Source organism: Megalobrama amblycephala, linkage group LG8, assembly GCF_018812025.1.
Source record: "Megalobrama amblycephala isolate DHTTF-2021 linkage group LG8, ASM1881202v1, whole genome shotgun sequence".
Classification (NCBI taxonomy): Eukaryota; Metazoa; Chordata; class Actinopteri; order Cypriniformes; family Xenocyprididae; genus Megalobrama; species Megalobrama amblycephala.
The window spans coordinates 30,188,134-30,205,347 of NC_063051.1; the positions used below are offsets into that span (position 1 = coordinate 30,188,134).

The 17,214-nt window shown below is 34.3% G+C and overlaps 1 protein-coding gene, 2 long non-coding RNA genes and 1 pseudogene across 5 annotated transcripts; 3 read left to right on the top strand and 1 right to left on the bottom strand.

The window, feature by feature from the left end:
- Positions 1–1,532: 1,532 nt before the first annotated feature.
- Positions 1,533–3,404, bottom strand: LOC125274261. Its single transcript, XR_007186224.1, has 3 exons — positions 3,138–3,404; positions 2,849–2,963; positions 1,533–1,666 (listed from the first exon to the last, which is right to left on the bottom strand). It is a non-coding gene; the product is annotated as an uncharacterized LOC125274261 (long non-coding RNA).
- Positions 2,036–16,824, top strand: LOC125274258 (GTPase IMAP family member 2-like). 3 transcript variants are annotated; one of them, XM_048200473.1, is made up of 4 exons: positions 2,036–2,440; positions 3,182–3,246; positions 15,262–15,924; positions 16,005–16,824. In XM_048200473.1, exons 2-4 carry the CDS (start codon positions 3,231–3,233, stop codon positions 16,304–16,306), a joined length of 981 nt encoding a protein of 326 aa, XP_048056430.1. In that variant the 5' UTR covers positions 2,036–2,440; positions 3,182–3,230; the 3' UTR covers positions 16,307–16,824. The 3 variants fall into 3 exon arrangements, with proteins under 3 accessions (XP_048056430.1, XP_048056431.1, XP_048056429.1); XM_048200472.1 differs by lacking the exons at positions 2,036–2,440; positions 3,182–3,246 and adding exons at positions 14,393–14,471; positions 15,093–15,153 and having other exon boundaries at positions 15,259–15,924; XM_048200474.1 differs by lacking the exon at positions 2,036–2,440 and having other exon boundaries at positions 3,172–3,246.
- On the top strand, positions 8,017–10,012 carry LOC125274256 (annotated as a pseudogene).
- Positions 10,351–12,549, top strand: LOC125274260. The gene is made up of 3 exons (XR_007186223.1): positions 10,351–11,304; positions 11,391–11,465; positions 11,546–12,549. It is a non-coding gene; the product is annotated as an uncharacterized LOC125274260 (long non-coding RNA).
- Positions 16,825–17,214: the final 390 nt, after the last annotated feature.

The window sequence follows — 17,214 nt, forward strand, 5'->3', positions numbered from 1 at the left end:
ACTGTAGTATTAACTATAGTGAACTGATAAACTGTAATAAATACTGTAGTATACTTTAGTTTTTACTACAGTAAACTGTAGTATATATTGTAGTATAAAATACCTGTCACACAACAGAAGAGGGCAGACAGGTAGGTCAAATAGAAACAGAGTTTATTGAACACAGATCACTGAGAAAACGAGGTTGCAGAAAAATGGTGAGGGCAGTGGTAGTACACACTGAAATTTCAGCAAAATGGACCAGCCTGCTGCATAATTTTTTCACTTTGATTCAGTCTTCTGTAGGTTGATAATTTTCATTTCCATCAAATGATGTGGCATCTTTTCATTCCTAACACATTACCCAGTCCATACCCAGCATGATATTTTCCCCCATTGAGATCTGATGTGTTTTCAAAGTGTTCCTTTAATTTTTTTGAGCAGTGTACATATACTACAATCTAAAAAATGCTGGGTTAAAAACAACCCAAGTTGGGTTGAAAATGGACAAACCCAGCTGTTGGGTCATATTTTGGGTTTATTTTAAACAATATACACTCTAAAAAATACTGGGTTAAAAACAACCCAAGTTGGGTTGAAAATGGACAAACCCAGCTGTTGGGTCATATTTTGGGTTTATTTTAAACAATATACACTCTAAAAAATACTGGGTTAAAAAACAACCCAAGTTGGGTTGAAAATGGACAAACCCAGCTGTTGGGTCATATTTTGGGTTTATTTTAAACAATATACACTCTAAAAAATACTGGGTTAAAAACAACCCAAGTTGGGTTGAAAATGGACAAACCCAGCTGTTGGGTCATATTTTGGGTTTATTTTAAACAATACAGTAAATTTTAATCAATAGTTGAGTTAAATAAAACTACCCAGCAGGTTGGGCAAACATTTAACCCAGTCGCTGGGTTTGTCCATTTTCATGTCATTTCATGATTTCATTTTCCATGTCAATGCATGAAAATAATGTTCATTTACAAAATGTCTTAACTACAAAAGTTACAAGCACATTTTATTACACTACATCAGAATGCCCAGTAGAGGGCAGTGGAGAAATTCCAGATAAAAGAGCCCAGACAAAATGTTCCAAGAATAACGAGGCAAGGACTAATATGTAGATACAATTGTGCACAAAATAAACATAAACAAATAACTTTGATTTTTATTTATTAGCAATGAATATTCATTGCTGTGAATTCATAAACGTATAGCTAAAAAACTGCATGCACACATGCAAATACATTCAAGTAGTAAAAAAAAGCCAGTATTATCTACAGTAATCTACCTCATGACAAGAGTGAATCTACATGAAAAGTTTTTGATAGTTTTAAAAGACTTGAAGTTTGAAGGTTTTCAGTTTGAAATAGTTTTAGTTTAGTAGTTTTTGGATGGATGGATGGATGGATGGATGGATGGATGGATGGATGGATGGATGGACGTCTGGGCATGCCGAGAGAATGCTGGATGGCCATCTCCTGCCTGCGAAGCTGCATGGAGTCGACCAGCTCGTAAATGATTGACATGGACCACATAGGGGAGGGGTACCAGGATTTCACATTGCCGTCTTTCCCAACGAGCAGCATGGAGAAATACTCTTGGCTGATCTGGAAGTAGTTTCTGACGTCCTGCACCAGAGGGGCAGAGAGGTCCTCACGGTCCACTGAGGAACTTCCTGCAACAAAAACCACAGTTTCCTCAGGGTTCTGAAGAATAAAACAGCATTAAAATCATTCTAAATATAGAAGAATAGTTCTGTACACACCACAGCTATAACAATAACAGTATAGAGAAACGGTATCATTGGGATCACTTTCAGAACGATTTTTTTTTTTGCAGCTGTTGAATGATTAAACACTGACAGCCAATCAGAATCCATTCTAATTTAAGCGCTCACACATTTAAAATGGCAGATGACATTGAAGTAAATCGTCGAAGTCCCCCACTGTTTGACAAGTCAAACACCCTTTTCAAGGATAATTTAAGATAATGGATATATGGAAAACAATCGGTCATACCCTCGGAATAAATGGTGAGAAGTATTAACGATCATTATGCCAGGCTAGTAAATGGAAGCACAGATATCCAGCGTTAGTTTCGACAACACTGCTTCCTTTAAAGTTGCAGTGAAAAAGACTAAGCATATGTTTTTATTAGATTGATTACACTAGCTATTCTCTCGAAACATAGCATGCTGAGGACATCTGCTGGTTAAAGCCGTGTAAATGCAACAAGAACAGCACAAACATGTTGAACACACTTTGAAGACGCAGTGTGTGAGCTTAGAATAAACAGACCTAACACCTGTAGGCTAAAGTTGACTCCTTTTTTAGCTGCCACAACATTTTGAAAAGCATGTGTGTACCTGAGTTATCTGGTGACATCATAAAGAGTTAAAGTGAAACTATTTTATATACGGAAGAGAAGAAAAAACAACGAGCACTGCAAGGTAATTTGAGAGCTCATGATAAATTAAGCCTTATTTTGATATATTTCTGATTTCATGTTTCCTTTGATTGCTTTTACAAATTGAAAATAAAGCTTTTAATTGTCTCCTGCTGTTGCATTCAGCGTTTATTCAGCAGAGGTTCACTTGAACCTGAAACGGGAGAATGATGATGCAATACTTTCAAATGGATGTTTTTCTGTCTTTTTCTTTTATTGGAAATTCTTTCAATATATTTTTGAAAAATATTTTTCAAAAATAAAAGAAATAAAAGAAATAAAAGAAAACTTTGGAAATATACTTCATGTGAGAGGGCTGAGATTAGCAACATAACAGAGCAATGCTAAGTGCTAAGACATTTATAAAATGTATTTTAGGTGAACCCAGTGCTAATAAACGATCAAAATATACCTTCACTACTGTGAGATTTAAGTCATTCTGATCAATGATGTTCACCTTCCCCACGCTTGGACATTTATGCCTGTGATCTGTCTTCTGTGATTATAGGCACTGTTCAATGAAGCAGCTGCATAGGCAAAATAATGAGTATTAAATGAAAATTCAGTAAAACCAATAAATAATTTTCACTGTAAATAATTATAATGTTGTTCAGATATGATATAAGAACATAATGAGTTTGTTTCTTTCTCTGTGGTCATTTTTTAGTTTCAATGAACTTGAAAATTTAAGGCTTACTTACTTTTATATTATTTTTTCATGTTATACCAACAATTACTTTTACAGTGCAGAAGAACGTGTAGTGAAAGCATCTTTGAGCAGCTAAACTGTGATCATGGCATCACTTCAGGGTGAGTGTTTTTCCAACAAAGAAATATTTTGATAAAATAGCATTATGGAGCAGTAATGCAACGTGTATGCTGTTTTCTGTGTTTCCTCTGTGTTTTGACCCAGTTTGTCTTTGATTAATCATTCTGTTCACCTGTTGTTTGTTAATTATCTCATTAGTTCCCTTTGTTTGTTCATGCGTATATGTCCTGTTTCCAGAGTATTGTTATTAAAGTTATTAAATCTCCTGGCATTATTCCTTATCTTTGTGTGCTTCAATAATACCATGTTCCATGACAAATAATTTGTCTTTTGATTTTGTTCCATAGGCTCCTCTGTACAGGTCAGATCTCAGAATTGTGATTCATAGGAAATGCTGGAGATGAAAAGAATAAAGTGGTAAAATCAGTGCTGAACTGTGAGAATCCGACAGGAGAGAAAGTTGGTCTCTGTACGTTACATCAGTGTGAACATGAAGGAAGGAGGATCAGTGTTGTTGAAGCACCAGGATGGGACAGAACCTCACAACAAACAGCAGAGAACATAAAAGAAGAAGTTCAGAGAAGCGTGTCACTTTGTCCTCCAGGACCTCACGCTCTTCTTCTGGTCATTCCTGTGAAAACTCTCTCTGAAGAACCTTCTCCCAGTGACATTACAGCAGCACAGATGCACATGGAGTTGCTGTCGGAGCGCGTCTGGAAACACACTATCCTGCTGTTTGCTTGTGATGAAGGTGTGAGAGATTTTAACATCCAAAGGTTATTTTCAGAAAGCAAAAAAAATCCTGGACAAGTGTGAAGGCAAAGCCTACATTCTTGATAGCCGCAGTAAGATCAGTGAGCTTTTTACAAAGATAGAAGACCTGGTGGAGGAGAACTGTGGTGATGTTTTCCTACCGCAAGTTTACTATGAACTGATTCAGCGGAAGACAGAAAGTCTCCAGTGCAGACGAGGAAGTTTACAGATGAATCCTCCGAGCAGTGAGTATCTTCTCTTAATGCCAAATATGTTCTCTCATGTCACGTGTGCACAAATCTAATGCTGTTTTTCTTTAACAGTGAACAGAAACACACTTTACTCTATGGCCCTTTTTTTCATAATCATCACGTGTGTGATGATGACGTCTACATTCAGAAAGTCTTTCAGTGCAGTTACAGGAATTAATCTTAATTTGTACGTGGATTTAACTGTAGTTGAGAAAGTTTGCGCTGCACTAATTTTAATCATTCTAGTAGTTTTCCTGTGTTTTTCTCTGCATTCAAAGTATTACAAAATTAAGAAAAATGACATGCAACTCAAAACCAAAAAGCATAACACTTCATAAACACTTCAGTTGAATTTCAGCAACGTAAACCTTTGAATTAAATATACTTCAGTGTTGTGATGTATTTCCAAGTGAAACGAAATATTGAACAGTTTTATTTTAGCGCACCTCCTCCTCATCCCTCGCTCATTGCAGTTCTATATTTAACGATGTTCGATTTGTGGTTACAGCCTGTATGGTCCAGGTCAAATTGACCATAATTCAATGCAATTCCCCAAAAATCACACTTTGAAAACAAACAAACAAACAAAAAGAAACAATCTGGTACAAATAATTCACTTCTAATATCAACACTTTTCACACATTATAAAGAATAAATACATTCTATTCTAGTCTAGTATATTCTAGTCCTGTGGGACACTTGCCATTATACATTTATAACAATAATATCTTAGTCTAAACCTAAAATAATCATGAGCTTTCAGACTCTAGTTTTCATATTTGGTGACTGACTTTCAAAAGAAATGACAGATCAGTCAAGAAATAGCGATTAGATTCTTCTTTTGTGATGTGGTGCCAAACTATAACACACGATTCTTTCCGTGTGTGTGTTTTTTTATATATATATATATATATATATATATATATATATATATATATATATATATAATGTATATTATATATAATATACGTTTTAGAGATTGAATTCAAAACAAATATTAACATTACTGAACAAACTTCTGCTGAATAGGAGGTATAAATATTTTGAAATGTGTGGAAATATATGGTTCAGATCACTCAAACCATATATGGAAATCGAAGAGTCCTTATATAGTCATCGGTGGAGTCTGGATGTCATCTAGTGGAAAAGTTTGGTACTGCGCACAGAAAATCTTCTTTTTTTGAATTATCAACCTAAAATTTGGCGCAGAACTTGTTCAGATATTCAGCTTTGATTTTCTTGAGATTTTATAGTTAAAACATGTTTTGTAAAAAAAAAAACAAAAAAAAAAAAAAAAAAAAAAAAAAAAAAAAAAAAAATATATATATATATATATATATATATATATATATATATTAAATTTTCATAAACTTTTATAACTTTTTTTAAACTTTACTTTTATAACTTTTTTTTTACTTCTGCAATAACCTGTTAAGTGTTGCCTTTAAAAAGATACCAAACATAAGTCTGTGAAGTATTCAAGATTTTTATCAACACAGAAGTGTATTTTGTATTTTGGGTCTGTAGTTGCTTTTGAACAGAGCTCTATATGGGTCAAATTAAGATTGTATAAAATTTCTGCATGCACATTTCACAACACATCAGCATGTTGAAACTTTTTGCATGCACGTTCATGACCCTAAATGAGAAAAAGTCACAAAATTTCAAGAAAAACAACAAAGGTCTTTGTATTTCAGATAGATTGAAAAAATAATTGATAGCTAATTTTTATCATCTGGGGAAAAGCTTATTTTTTTAGCTTAATAATCTAAACTAAAATAAAATATATCCAAGGAATGTGATTATTCTGGGTCTGTACAGTTGCCTTAGAACATAAAAATTATGCAGGTCAAATTGACCCACGAACATCATAAACGTAATAGTGATTTTGTGTGTTGTTTAAAATAGAGTACTCAAATTTAATCAAGGAATCGTGACAGCTCTAAACAGTGTGTGCTGTTGAGCTGTTTAAGGCCATACAGTATGTCTGTGTAGGGCAACTACAGTAGACTGAACATATGTGTCTAATTTCTGATGAGATGTTTACTTACAGACAATATGAAGTTTTGTGGTTTACTATTTAAACGAGACATTCCTGTATCAGTACAGCATGACGTTAGCAATGCCAATGTGATTGAAAATGTATGAACTGAATGAATGTAGCAAGTCACTTTGAAGTGTCATGATACCAAATGTATAAATGTAAAATAAAGTTACAGCTGTAGTTGATGCATATTGTATATGGGGAAAATGTACATTTTAAGTGTTGTAATCATTTCTTTTCATATTTTTTCCCAACAATTTCAATCTCCTCCTTGCCTTTTTAAAAAGTGCCATGCTATATGATCCTTAAAGTGTTAGTTCACCCTAAAATGAAAATTCTGTCATTAATTACTCACCCTCACGTCATTCCACACCCGTAAGACCTTCGTTCATATTCAGAACACAAATTAAGATATTTTTTTGATGAAATACAATGGCTCAGTGTGGCCTCCATTTACAGCAAGATAATTAACACTGTCAAATGCCCAGAAAGCTACTAAAGACATATTTAAAACAGTTCATGTGGTTCAACCTTAATGTTATGAAGCGACGAGAATACGTTTTGTGCACTGAAAATAACAAAATAATGACTTTATTCAACAATATCTAGTGATGGGCGATTTCAAAACACTTCAAAACTTTACGAATCTTTTGTTTCAAGTCAATGGTTCGGAGCATGTATCAAACTGCCAAAGTCACGCCCCCCCAGTGGTGAACCATTGAAAAATCGAAAACACTTATGATGTAATGAAGCCTCGTTTACTGAAATCACGTGACTTTGGCAGTTTGATACACACTCCGAACCACTGATTCGAAACAAAAGATTCATGTGTGGAACGACATGAGGGTGAGTAATAAATGTAATAATTTTCATTTTTGGGTGAACTAACCCTTTAAATTAGGCTAATGGAGCTCATAAAAGCTCAAGCTGCATTATAATTAAAGCACAAAAAGCAAAATGCCATTTAAAATAGTTTGTACTGAGTATGATGTACTGTAGTATGTAGTATTTCATGTCAATAACCAGACAACAGAAATCCATAGTTTTGCAATCATTATGTATTAAAGGGTTTTTTTCAATCTGTTTGTGTTTGTGTATTTGGTATTTTCTCTACCTTTTGCATATAACTAACTACCAGTCAACAATTAATAACTTAAAGCATTTAAGTATACTATAACGCCAGTTAACCCCAGGTGGGAAAAAAAGTACATTTCTATAATGTACTTAAAGTGCTCTATTTTTGTGCACTAATTTTGTACTTAATGTACTAAAAATTCTTCTTTAGTACTTCTTAAGATCATCTTAAGAACATCTAAGTGTACTCAACTGTGCTATTTTGAGACAGCATGAAATATGAAAATGTATTTAGCTAACCACTTATAGTATATTTGAGCCCATAGTGTACTACAAGTGGTAGCTAAATACATTTTTTTAAATACAGAGATAGTATATTAAAAGCACATTTTAGTTCATATTTCATGCTGTCTCAAAATAGCACAGTTGAGTACACTCTTAGATGTTCTTAAGATGATCTTAAGTAGTACTAAAGAAGAATTTTTAGTACATTAAGTACAAAATTAGTGCACGAAAATAGAGCACTTTAAGTGCATTATAGAAATGTACTTTTTTTTCACCTGGGAACGCCCCTGACTGATCACACACCAGTGCGCTTGCGACATACAGAACCAACTATCATTAACTATTAATTCAACTGGGTGTTCAAAGTTCATAAACACCATAAATAAAAGTTTATACGGAAGTAAGGGGAACAGAAAACGGTCAACTAGCAATGAGGTAGGCTGATACAATATCAAATGTTTTCTGTGTTCTGTTTGTCATAATGATTATGTCAGAAGCAAAGTATATATTGTAAATATAAAGCCATGTGTGAAAAGATTCAGACTTTAAATTTTACATTTACATTTAATGACTGCAATTGAGTGAACACGGTGCTAATCTAATAAACATGTACCTTTTACTACTTTGCAATGGTAAATGTATCTGAGCAATTGTTATCACATTCACCTTCCCTACACATCTTTTCACTTAAAATCATTCCATAAATAGGTATAGTGCTACAAAATTAATGTTACATATTCTGTGATGATTAGGCATAACTTAATGTTTTAAAACAAGATCAAATGGGTGTTCAATGAACTGACTATTCGTTGTCATCAGTTTCCATGAACGGCAAAAACACCTGCTTATACTGTGATCATGGCTGCTAAACCTTCTCAGGGTAGGTGAATTTTTGTGTTTTCTAACAGTGAAATAATTTGATATGGAATAATATTCATCTCTCTATATTAATTTGATTCATGTTTGCTTTTTAAAGGAGGCTCCTCTGTACAGGCAGATCTCAGAATTGTGATCATAGGAAATGCTGGAGATGAAAAGAATAAAGTGGTAAAATCAGTGCTGAACTGTGAGAATCCTGACAGGAGTGAAAGTTGGGCTCTGTACGTTACATCAGTGTGAACATGAAGGAAGGAGGATCAGTGTTGTTGAAGCACCAGGATGGGATAAAATCTCCAAGCAAACAAAAAACAAAACAAAAAACAAAACAAAAAGCATCAAAAAAAGAGAAGTTGACAGAAGCGTTTCACTTTGTCCTCCAGGACCTCACGCTCTTCTTCTGGTCATTCCTGTGAAAACTCTCTCTGAAGAACCTTCTTTAAGTGACATTACAGCAGCTCAGATGCACATGGAGTTGCTGTCGGAGCGCGTCTGGAAACACACTATCCTGCTGTTTGATTGTGATGAAGGTGTGGAGGAACCACAAATCAAAGAGCACATTCGCAGCTCAGAGAAAATCCTGGAAAAGTGTGGAGGACGAGTCTATGTTCTTCAGAAGAGCACTTTGGAATCTCCCACTCAGATCCATGAACTTTTAAAGAAGATAGACGACCTGGTGAAGGAGAATCATGGTGATTTCTTCATACCACAAGCTGAACTGAGGTATGAAGTCATACCGCACAAGACAAAAGCGTCTTGTGAGAGAAAGATCAAACACAGACGTGGAAGTTTGGACAATCCTCCTTCCTGTGAGTATAATCTCACAAAAGCTCTCACACTTAATAAAGCACTGATTTATTAATGTTGTTTTCTTGCAGTGAATAAAGATAAAAGAGATTTTGGGGTGAAGAAAGAAACCATAGAGGCTGACAAACATACACCTTCAGTAGACACTCCAAAAATCAACATGGAATTCACACAGTTTGTAGTGATATTGATGGCTGTAGTTGGAGCTCTTATTGGTTCAGTCACTGGAGCTCAAAATGGAGTTTCAGGATCTTGCATGGGAATAATCTTTGGTGTTGTTGTAGGGATTTTACTTGCCAGTTTCTCCATGTACTTTTACACTCACATTTATTCACGCTCTTATCTAAAGAAACCTACACGGCGTACATCATAAACACTTGAATCACAAAGTTTGGAAGTTACAAGCTATAAAAGTGCAAACAGTCCAGCTTTATATGCTTTATATTAAAGATGTGCAGGTGTTTGCTGATTTTGTGTCCTGTTGTGTTCATGGATTTTCCTGAGCGATTGTGTGAAGAAGAGAATGTGGAGTCCAGAGCTAGAGTGAAAACAGCAATACTTTATAATGCTGATGTTTCTTTAATCATCTGTGAAGGATTTTTTTAAACACATCAGCATGTTTAATGATGTTTCTCGTGTGTCATCATGGGGTTTAAATGATTGTACAAGCACTGTGTAAATCACAATGTAAATCCATAAAATTTATCACTAAAATAATTTTTGTTTGTTTAGGATTTTATGTATAGGTTACACGTCTAAACTAAATCTATAGCCCAGTAAGCAGATATTTAGACGGCATTTCATTGCAGTTTATTGGTAAATCATAAACACACGTGTCATAATCAATGTCATGCCATTTTCTATTTCTGGAGTTTGCACCTACTGCAACAATTTACTGATAAAACGAGCTCCGGTTCTGGAAAAAGTGAGAGTATATCCATGGAAGTACAGAAAGATCAAATTCATTAGATTCACTGGCAATTGTTGATTCCTATTTGTTGGTGCATTCATCATTTATGCATTTATTAAATGCAAACTATTTATGATATAATGTACTATGAATAGGTTTAAAGTGCTTTCTAGTGAGGTTTAGTTTTGTGGACTGCACAGCGCCCTCTGCTGTCAGCGCCTCGTGTGGCCACCGGAAATACAACGTGCTGCGTCCCGGAAATATGCGCTCACGGGGCAGGTGGAAACTGCTAGTGGCGCGAAATCTCTGGCCATTCTTAGGTGATTAAACTGCATCTTAAAATGTTTTAAATGGTGTTTCTAAATCGTGTGTAAGACATACACAAGGATGAAATAACTTTTCAGTACAAAGACAATATGAAGTGCAACAAATAAATAAAAGGCAATAAAAATGTGTGCAAATATTTAAGCTGAATATTTCATAAACCTGTGAAATTTGCTAACTGAAAAAATAAATAATTTAGCATCTGAATTATGAACCAGATTTCTTACATCAAAAAAGACTTCCAATTATACATAAACCTAACAAACTACAAACAAAAAGTGCTGAAAATGTGTAATGTTTTGAAAGCAATGTTGTTTACAAATGTTTACATGGAGTATAACATTACACAGAAGAAAATGTATTTAATGGTAATTAACCAGACACACAGAAATCACAAATTTTGCAATCTTTATGTATTTGCAGCTTTATAGCTGAGATTTGAGAAAGTATCTGGATTTTTGAAACCAACTACCGGATCCTACGAGATCACACCACCAGAGCTCGCATGCGCCTTATGTCCAATTATTAAATATTAATTTACCCGGATAAAGTATTGTTCAAAGTTCATAAACAACACCATAAACTGCATAAATGAAAGTATAAGGGTACAGAAAAACAACCTGCTACCAAGGTGAGGTAGGCTGATACTATATCAAATTTTGCTTATTGTTTGATATATTTTCTGTGCTTGGAAAAACTTTTTTTTGTTATCAATTTCTATGAAGAGCAAAAACAGCTGCACGTACTGTGATCATGGGTAATACACCTCCGAAGAGTAGGTGTGATTTATTTTTTTTCAATAGAATAATTATGGAGTAATATTATTTGATGAGAATCATGGTGATTTCTTCATTCCTCAAGATATTGAGAACAGGGTAGAAATATATCGTGAACGTGAGCAAACACATGGAACTTTCCATATAAATGTTCTTAACGGTGAGTATTTTTCCACAAAACCCACAGCTGCTCTCACAATTACTAAAGCACTGATTTATAAGTGTTATTTGCTTTTACAGTGAAATATGAAATCAAAGAAGATCCACAAAAGACGACAAAGAAAGTAAACATGGACATCCACAAATTGACGGCTATAGTTGGAGCTCTTATTGGTTCAGTTGCTGGAGCTCAGTTTGGAGTTTCAGGGTCTTGCATGGGAATAATATATGGTGTTCTTGTAGGGATTGCACTTGGAAAATTGGTATGATCAATAAGTTATGGCAACATATGTTTTTACATATCACCAGCTGGAGTGCCCTTGATATCAACAATAGGGCACTTGCCATTCACACATGGACTACACTTCCCATAATCCATTGCCCGGACTCATCATGTGTGATTACATCCATCTGTGTCTCATTTACCTTGTTAACTCTGCCTAAATAAGCCTGGTTCATTCAGTCACTCATTGTGAAGTCTTGTATGTGTCAATCATTGCATTTCTGAGCGCTCTGTCTTTGGTTTCTCATGTTCATGGTTTTTGACTTCTTGCCCATTTCCTTTTGTCATTTCCTGCCTGTTTTTTGGATTACGTTTTTGGATTACCCTTTTAATAAACTACTGCATTTAGATCCTCTCGGAGCTCAACTTTTCTTACAGGTTTCTTAAGTTATATGAGATTCAATAAGCTATTTTATTGTCAGTTTAATATAATTTAACGTGAAATGACTTATACAGCCCAGCTGATTGTTCTTATAAATTCAGAACAGCAACTGAATTTAAATTTTTTTACAGCGTACATTTACATTCAAATTTATTCATGCATTTATCCAGAACAACTTCATAAGAAGCAGAATCATAAGGAAACGGATATAAGATAGTACAGATATAAAAGTGCAAACAGGCCAGAATATTATTTTGTTTTAATTTGCAACAAAATATCTTGAGTTTTTCTTTTTTTCTCTCTGTTTCCTTGGCTCAAGATGATTCGATTGCATGCTTGCTATGTTGTCATTTTCCATCATTAAATGTTTTCTGCCATTTTGAATTTTCTGAAAAACATACTTTTTCAAACTCCTCCTAGGCAGTTTTCACGAAATGCTGACAAAAAGTTTTTCAAGGAATTCAACTTGATTTTTTAAACCGTTTTCGAAAAACTCATGAACAAATTTTACATAGCATTTGTGAAAATACACAGCAATAAATATAGATGCAAGCAGCAATTACGAGGCCAAGCACAAAGAAGGCACAAGTCAGCCAACATGGCTGTGAGCATCAGACCAACTGCAACAGTGAGCAATTAAAGACCTATTGAAGATCATTTTAAGCAAAATAGTTGAAAAATCATAAATGCAGTCAATAATAGTTTTGTTTTGTGGAGCACACAGCGCCCTCTGCTGAGTAAACTGCATTTTAAACTGATATAAATGGTGTTTCTAAATCTTGTAAGACATGAACATCCATACACAAGCATACAGAAGGATGAAATAACTTTTCAGTACAAAGACAATATGAAGTGCAACAAATAAATATGAGTAAAGGCAATAAAAATGTGTTCAAAAGACAATCCAAGTTGAGCTGACTAATTTTATGAGCTTTTATTATGTAGAAGTTACATGGAATATTATTTAAAATAAAAACCACACTGTCAAAATTCAAGTCAGACTGTAGTACTATTTAAAATAAGGAAAGCATTTTAACAAAGCAAAAAAATAAATAAATGCTGACCAGTTACAGGACCTAAAATACCCTCATGTACATTAAAAAAGTCCATAGTTTGAGCAGTTTGTAACTTTTTTTATATAATGTTTGCTTTTCATTTTTCCAACATACTGTTTTGAGTAATAAATTGGTGTATTTGCATGTATTTATAATACACTGTTAATCAAACATGTCTTCACATTATTAATTGAGATGTTTAGGTGAAGATGAGCAAACGCAGATCAGCCGCTCTCACCGTAGTCCAGTGCATCTCTCTGATCTGTCCAATGGTTTTATATAGAGTTTTGTGATGATTCTGTCTCTACACATTTCTACAGTGTTTACTGGTGTGATCGTGTCTGCAGGCTCAGAAGCTTCTGCGTGAAGATGATGTAAATACATAGAATGAGTTGTTGTGAACATTGATTTTTCTTCCCTAAATATTCTGAATATATATAAATATATAACCAAAATACCACCCACAGTGATTAAAATGGCCATTTTCTTGTTTTACTGATATGAGTGTGTCGGGGGAAATGGGTTAATGATATTTTCCCACTAAATATTGTGAATATTCAGTTGCATTCTGTTAGTTTATTTTCATGAAAAGAGAATATTCTTATTAACTTTAATAAGTCTTAATTGTGTCCTGTGCTCAAATTTGTATATGCCTATATGAAATAAATATTCCATGAAGAATAACAGGTTGTGTTTTTGTGTTGTGAAATGGGATTAAAGTTGTAATGTATAATAATAAGAACATACATGCATACCAAAAGGGTGTCTAAAAAGGTTCAAAATGGAACCAATGCTGTTCATTAATGCACCTTTAAGTGAAAGTTCCAATTAGAACCTTTAAGGTTCCCAACAGTTACAATTTCCAGGAATCTCAAAAGATTTTTAAACCTTTTCTTAGAGTGCATCACTAGTACAGTTGGTTTTGTGTATGATGCATCCTGCTTGATAATTATAGAACAATGAGCAAAATGAGTTTAAAATAGTTTATAGACAAGAACATGTCTAAGTATAACCAGACACACAGAAATCCCAGATTTTGCAATCTTTATGTCTTATTATTATCTTTTTTGTTCAGTCTGTATGTATTTGCAACTATATAGAGATTTGAGAAAGTATCTATTTTTTCTAAAAAAAAATGGCCAACTACAAGATCCTACGAGATCACACCATACACCTTTATGGCCAACATTAAATATTAATTTTAGGTGCGATGCTCAAAGTTCAAAGACCATAAAAGCCACAACTGAAAGTACGGAAGTGAAGGTACAGAAAAACAAGCAATGCGAGGTAAGCTGATACAATATGATATTTTGATTATTGTTTTGTGTTTGTTTTAATATGTTTTCTGTGCTTGCATGTTTTTTAAGTGTATTCTTTAAGTGATTGCAAACATTTTAAGTGTATTCTGCTGCTTTTGTTCGGTTCACTTGAAGCTTAAACAGGACATACGACATCTTCAAAAGGTAGTCTGTTGATATACTAGACACTATTAGTTTTTCATAATGTAAGCAGTTATGAAAGGATTTAGACTCTAATTATGTCCTTAACAAACTTATAATGGTTGCAATGGTATTTTTTTATTTATTTTGAAAATGTACCTTTATAATTTGCAATCTGAGCAATTGTTATGTCCGGAGCCCCACACATGACATACAAGAAAAAAATAATAATTGTGCGCACGATTTACTAATTCGCATGATTTAGCCTACTATATTTTTCCTGCATGTCACGTCCAGGGCTCCGTAGTCACTTTTCTATGCATTTTTCACAAATTAGCATAAGTTCTTCAAAATGAGTGTTGCATCTTCTGTGATGAAGCAAAATAAATTAAAGCAAGATCAAATGCCTGCGTGTATTAAGTGAAACCTGTAGAACAGTAGAACTGACTCTGTGTTTTCTTGTCATCAGTTTCCATGAACGGCAAAAACACCTGCACATACTGTGATCATGGCTGCTAAACCTTCTCAGGGTAGGTGATTTTTTTGTGTTTTCTAACAGTGAAATAATTTGATTAAACGGCATTATGAAATAATATACTCTCTATATTAATTTGATTCATGTTTGCTTTTTAAAGGAGGCTCCTCTGTACAGTCAGATCTCAGAATTGTGATCATAGGAAATGCTGGAGATGAAAAGAATAAAGTGGTAAAATCAGTGCTGAACTGTGAAAATCCGACAGGAGAGAAAGTTGGGCTCTGTACGTTACATCAGTGTGAACATGAAGGAAGGAGGATCAGAGTTGTTGAAGCACCAGGATGGGACAGAACCTTACAACAAACAGCCGAGAACATAAAAGAAGAAGTTGAAAGAAGCGTGTCACTTTGTCCTCCAGGACCTCACGCACTTCTTCTGGTCATTCCTGTGAAATCTCTCTCTGAAGAACCTTCTTTAAGTGACATTACAGCAGCTCAGATGCACAAGGAGTTGCTGTCGGAGCGCGTCTGGAAACACACTATCCTGCTGTTTGCTTGTGATGAAGGTGCGGAGGAACCACAAATCAAAGAGTACATTCACAAATCAGAGAAAATCCTGGAAAAGTGTAGAAGACGATCCCACGTTCTTCAGAAGAGCGCTCAGATCCATGAACTTTTAAAGAAGATAGACAACCTGGTGGAGGAGAATCATGGTGATTTCTTCATTCCACAAGCTTACTATGAACTGATTCAACACAAGACACAAGAAGCGTCTGCTGAGAGTGAGATCAGACACAGACGTGAAAGTTTGGACAGTCCTCCTTCCTGTGAGTATAATCTCACAAAAGCCACAGCTGCTCTCACACTTAATAATACACTGATTTATTAATGTTGTTTTCTTTTACAGTGAAGAAAGATAAAGGAGATTCTGTGGAGAAGAAAGAAACCATAGAGGCTGACAAACATACACCTTTAGAAGACACTCCGAAAATCAACATGGACTTCAAACAGTTTGTAGTGATATTGATGGCTGTATTTGGAGCACTAATTGGTGCAGTTGCTGGAGCTGAGAATGGAGTTTCAGGATCTTGCAGTGGATTAGTCTTTGGTGTCATTGTAGGGATTTTACTTGCAAGTATCTCCATGTACATTTACACTCACATTTATTCACGCTCTTATCCAAAGAAACCTACACAGCGTACATCATAAGCACTTGAATCATAAGGAGCTGCATCTTTGATTGAACAGATATAAAACTGCAAACAGTCCAGAAAAGCATTTTCTTATGTAATTAAGTAAAAATATATTTGAGAATATGCAATGTGTATATATATTTGCTTGAAAACTGTAAGGGACAATTTGTATAAGGTTTACACTGGACATATTGTACTGTAGATTTAAACTGAAAAACGGGAAAAAAGTCACACCAGTTTAGAAGTGAGCGCCACTTGTTTTGTTTTTTGTTAGATAGAACAGGTAAGTTAGGTCGTAAAACACGCTGAAGACTTATTTTTCTTTTCATTAGTTAGGTTAGACGTTGAACTTGAGTTAGATTGGTTTTTGTTTTGTTCTTTTTTTTGGTGCCATTTGTGTTTTTGTTTTCTTCTATTGCTTGTGTAAATATTGTACATATTTTTCCTTTTGCTATTTTGATACCTTTTCATTATTTCTACTATTATTGTTATATCATGCCTTTTTCCTTAATTGTAAAATAAAATGTTTATTGGCAGTTTTGTGTAGTGTAGTGTAGTTTGTCTCTTGCTATCATCACCAGCACATATAATAATCCCAAACTCAATGTTGCCTCTTCTAACACTAGACTAAAATTAGGAAGTTGTAACATTTAATAGGGGCTCGTCCGGGATGTATCAATCCCGTATATCTTTATAATTGCAATCATTTGAGTGGGTGTGTGTACTGGTTGCAACTGTCGTTATTTTATTGTTCATATGCTTATTATGCATTATGGAAATGTTTAGTTTGCAGAATTTTGTCAGCTTTTATCAGTGTAATATCACATTTAACATTTGGCCTCTTTAAAAAATTATTCATTTTAAATGATCCATGTCATTATACAAGGTATCAAAATATTTTTCATTTACAAAATGTTTTATTAA